This window comes from Condylura cristata, unplaced genomic scaffold (assembly GCF_000260355.1).
Source record: "Condylura cristata isolate star-nosed mole 26May11 unplaced genomic scaffold, ConCri1.0 scaffold00023, whole genome shotgun sequence".
In the NCBI taxonomy this organism is placed as follows: Eukaryota; Metazoa; Chordata; class Mammalia; order Eulipotyphla; family Talpidae; genus Condylura; species Condylura cristata.
This window is the reverse complement of record NW_004567124.1, coordinates 12,158,351-12,163,232: the sequence shown is the minus strand read 5'-3', so window position 1 is coordinate 12,163,232 and position 4,882 is coordinate 12,158,351. Positions and strand designations below refer to the sequence as shown.

Genomic DNA, 4,882 nt, shown 5'->3' with positions numbered 1-4,882 from the left:
TGAATCCTCTCACCCTCCACATCTCTGGCCTGTACCCCAGTTCTGTATGAATAAATAAATAAATCTTAAAAAAAAAAAAAAGGCAGACTGTTCAGAAGATTACTGTCATCTCTGATACAGGTACTTCCTCCAAATAAATATGCAACCAAAAATAAGCACCGAAGATATTTTAACAAGCAGTTTTTAAGAACATCTTCACTATTCATTCAACAAGTATTTTCTGAGCAAGTATTATGTGCCAAACTCTGGGTTAGGTATGAGACAAAGAAGTTAAGTAATATTATTTCCTTTATATTGAAGTTTTCAGCCTAGTGGGTACAATTTTAGCTAGTTGGTACCTCAAAAGCAGCTTTGACAATTCTAACCCCAAAGTCCTTCTCAATGCCACAGTTCCAATTAGTTTCCTTAACATACAAAAAATACTCCAATTGGAAACAGATAAAGGTAGGGCCTCCTTGGTGATGCAGGGCTTAAGTCTCAGCACTAGGAAGCAAACAGGCGGCCTCTGCAGCAGCCGAGTTTCATTCCAGGCCTGGGAGCTGACCTCACCTGTACTGCACTGCACAGCAGACTGCTCCTTTCTGGCCTGCTACTTCCCTCAGCAGTGTATTTCAGAGAATCAGCCTGTTCTGCTCCCTACTCTCTCTCTCTCTGGTGAATCCTCTCACCCCCCCACACCTCACCTCTGGGCTATACCCCAGGTCTTGTATGCATAAATAAGTAAAATCTTTTTTTAAAAAGATAATAGTTACAGTGCATTATGATACTGTATTTTATTAAGTGCATTTTATGTAACTGATTACTGTTCTTATTGAAATATATACTTTAGAAAGCTTTACACAGTAAACATGGAATTACATTGTCTGTGATATTTTCCTTAAAAAATTAGGCACTGGATGTTTGAATAAACCTGTTACCCCAAATGATACTCATTCCTCTAAGAGAAAAAATCAGATTTTATATAGCAGTTTTAATTTTTTTCAAGCCTGCAGATAATGCAAGTGAGCCTCAATATCAGTACTGTATGATATATAATTCTGAATGCTATACTGATTAACAACATAAACAATTTTAGCCTAAGTTTAGAGGTGATTATAAGGCTGAAATCCAAAAGAATATGATCTGTCATTGTCAAACGAAACAAAAAGAAACTTCAAATCTATAATCTCCAAAACAAGCTAATGAGTTGGCGCTACCTGTTTAACCGCTTTCTTAATACACACCCAAATGATATGATAGTAAATCTCCTGGTGAAGCTTTCTTCTAAGTTACTTATTAAAAAAGTTCACAGCAAAGAGAATATAAAAAGACTCAAGAGAAGACCAATCTAAACTAGAAGACCAATCTAAACTACAAACATTTCCACCATATTAGCTATATGTAAACATTTGATAAATATGATTCTAACATTAACATTACAAGTTTATACTGTAATAATTTCCACTTTTAAAACATTCTACAATATACTTAATGCTGTTCCTTTTACTCTAAGCTAAACACAATCATTTTAACACACACACACAGAATTTTAAGGCACAGTGATCCTGAACTTATAAGGATGAATTTAATATTTCACCTAGTTCCTGAAAACCCATAAAAAGCGCCTTCATTTACATGATTTAATTTTTATTTGCTACTTTAAAATGATCCTAGGATTTATTTTACTGACAAGCTATTATACCTTGTCTTGCTAGTGTTTACATTACTGCCTCCAAGTAGTTCCTTTCCTTGTGTTAAAAATCTATACTAAAAATAATTCACACTGAATGAAGGCCTATGAGTGTTCTTGTTTCTTCCTTATATTCTATAAGTTAAACAAAAAGCATTTTTGTTAGTTAAACAAAAAGCATTTTTCTTCTGGCCCCTGGCAATATGTAATTATTTAAATTCAAAACTAAAAAAGCCTGTAAAGGTGATCTAGTAAAGGATTTCTATTCTACGAAAGAGGAAACAGACCCACTGAAAGAAAAGAGGTATTGCCGAGATAAAATTATTTTCTAAATTGATACTGCTAAGTGATACTTATTTTCTAAGTTGATACTGCTTAATTAAATAAGGTTTGCAAAAAGAACTTGTATAGTAATTTCAGCAATTAGACTGAAAAACTGAAACCACATTATTGATATTTTAACAAACTCCTTACACTAACCTGATTTCTAACGTTCATTTTCAAAGTTAATTTAAAACTTAACGTATCCTTATATATTGTAAATTAATTCAATCTCAGTTCTTAGTTGGAGATTTACATTGTTTTCTTTTTAATTTATAGAATTTTCAATTAACAATGATAAGTGGAATTCAAGGAGACATGAGCAACTTATCTTGCATGTCCTAGGACAAGTCTCATGAAATACTCACGGAAAAGTGACTAAAATGTTAAAACTTCTAACTAAAGACAAGACACCTTAACACTGTAATTATGGGAAAATTAAAGTTTAAGTATCTTTATAATCCACATAAGGGGAAAAACCATACTGGTAATATATAAAAACACTGAAAAACTTCTTAAAACTTCATGTTATTGAAATTCTTTTTAAGAGTAAGATAAAGTGAGTTTCAAATAAAAAACTAAAAAACATAGTTGAGACTAAATAAATCAAATGAGGTTTACTTCACTGCAAAAGCACTAATCTGCTCCAAAATGTTGGGATGATTAATGCACAGCACGCCAAACCATCACAATGTGATAAATACATGGCATGAATAAATATAAGAAACATAGTTAATACCAATGGATTTATGATTTTTGAAATAGCTTCTAGTTTTTGAATAGAGGCTTCTTAGTAGAAAGAGCTTCTCTAAACAGGGAAATATTAAAATAGGGAAATGTATCTTTCAAAGTGATATAAATGTATCTAATAAAGTAATACACTGTACCAGAGTTACATCAAGTCACAGAAGAACAAAATGACTATGTCCTCTAAACTTCATTTCCTCCTCTGTCATTCCCACTCCACCAAGGAAATGCTTCTAAAGACCCCTTTAATTTCCTATGGCAAATACAGGGGTCACTTCCAAACCCATTAAGACTAAAATAGTTTCACTCAAAATCTGCCTTGTCTTGATGTGTGCTTAAAATGAAAATTTAATGTTCCCTTCTTTTTGAGGTTAATACAGCCAAATTTTACTCCAGTTGCAACAAATCTGGCCTATAGAGGTAAGAGTAGCATTTGCATCACTTACAAGTAAAGAAAATTAGATTATAAAAAATGCTGCAGCTGTTTATGACATATTCTGGGTGGAAACTATAGGTACTGGGGTCAAGATAATGCACATCCTGTCCACCCTCTACCTCTGTCCTTACGAAGGCAGGGAGAAATTTAAAATCATTCAAGTACAAATTCACTTACTGGCGTCTTTTTAAAGTAAGTCCCATTTATATCACCAAAATGTCCGCTAAAAACCAGTAAATCACCATATCCTGGAAATACATTCTAGTCTAGTTAAAAGTTCCAAAACAAAAATCCTCAACATATGGCTATTAATTTAAAGTCTTTTTTTTTTTTTTTTTGGCTAACTAATAATGGATTTCCCCTACCTTGCTATATGACTGTTGAGGTCTTTTTAATTTCACTGAAAATTAGAATTTATAATGTCAAATGCAAATTAAGTTCACCAAGTCAAACAAAATACTAAACATAAATTACAGAATTTTAATCTACTAGAGAAAACAGCAAGGAGCCAAGATGAAAGATCTGATAGGAATTCCATCAATACTCTGCCAATTGTGGGGCAAGGTAGACATGTATTAAACTGCACTTTATTCTTCAGGTCTCCAAACTGTAAAGTAAGAAACATTATGAAACCTGACTTTGCAATTTTTTCGGAAGCAATAAAGAACGTCTAACTTTCAGGTCAGCTTCAGCCAAATCTTAAGAACTACGAGTCACCCAGAGTCTGGCAACAGTAACTTTTCTTCCTTGACCCAAGAAGGCAGAGTGCCAGAGGGAAATAGCAAAGAGTAGCACTATATAAACAGGGCAAGTGGCACAAGAGCAGAGGCAAGTTATATAACCAAAATATATTTTAAAATATGTTCATAACTCGTAACAACCTTTGCCTTTGGTTGGTTTCTTGTTTGGAGTATCAGTTGAAACAGTTAATTCAATATTATCTGGATCGCCTCCTTCCTCTTCAATAGCCTACATTAGAAAGAGAAGTTAATATGCTACACAATCTATCTAAACTTATTTTATAAAAACGAAATAAAAAAAATTAGCAATCCTCAAGCCTCAAGACATTAGAGATGCCATTCATTTCATAAACCGACTTCAAAAAAGAGCAATTAACCACAAGAGTGAGAGAAACTTTCAGGGGGAAACATTAGGCATCAAAATCACATGGAGTTTAAAATCTACCGAGTCGAGATAATTACATATCACTTATTATCATACTGAACAAAAATCTAAATGTTATGGATAGCGGACAAGTTGCAAGCTACTGAAGCATATAACTAAAATAATCTTTCCTGATTTCTATAATGCAAACGATTTCTCCTCTACTACAATTCCAACGCTCACTCAAACCGGAAAGATAATCAGGGATCAAAAAGCAGATTGCTGCGCTAATGCACAAACTGAAAATCCAGCGGAAAACAAACCCTCTGTCTTACCCACCCATAAACTCCCCATACCAATTCCCCCCCAAGATGGGGAAGAAACGGTTGGGCACAATTAAACGGTAACTTCGCAGAAGTCACCAAAGTAACCATTCCCTCCGAGGCCAAGAAATGCACGCGCTCACCATCGCTAAAGGCTGGGGACCGAGCGCCTCCCGGGTCTCCACGATCGCCCTTGGGAGGCCGCGCCGGCCGGCCGCAGCCCTCGCAGCCAGGCGGGGACGTCCCAAGGGAAGCAGGGGCGAACTCGGCTGCGGCGGCCGG

General features: G+C 35.0%; 1 protein-coding gene across 7 annotated transcripts in view; it reads right to left on the bottom strand.

Moving 5' to 3' along the window:
* SLTM (SAFB-like, transcription modulator) overlaps positions 1–4,882 on the bottom strand; it is a 45,007-nt gene that overhangs the window by 39,628 nt on the left and 497 nt on the right. For 6 of the 7 annotated variants that reach the window (XM_004687739.2, XM_004687740.2, XM_012728692.1 and 3 more), the window contains exon 2: positions 4,055–4,142. The exons of the other annotated variant lie outside the window; for it this stretch is intronic. In XM_004687739.2, the coding sequence (XP_004687796.1) occupies positions 4,055–4,142 (88 nt within the window). The remainder of the gene's footprint in view (positions 1–4,054; positions 4,143–4,882) is intronic. 7 annotated transcript variants of the gene reach the window in all.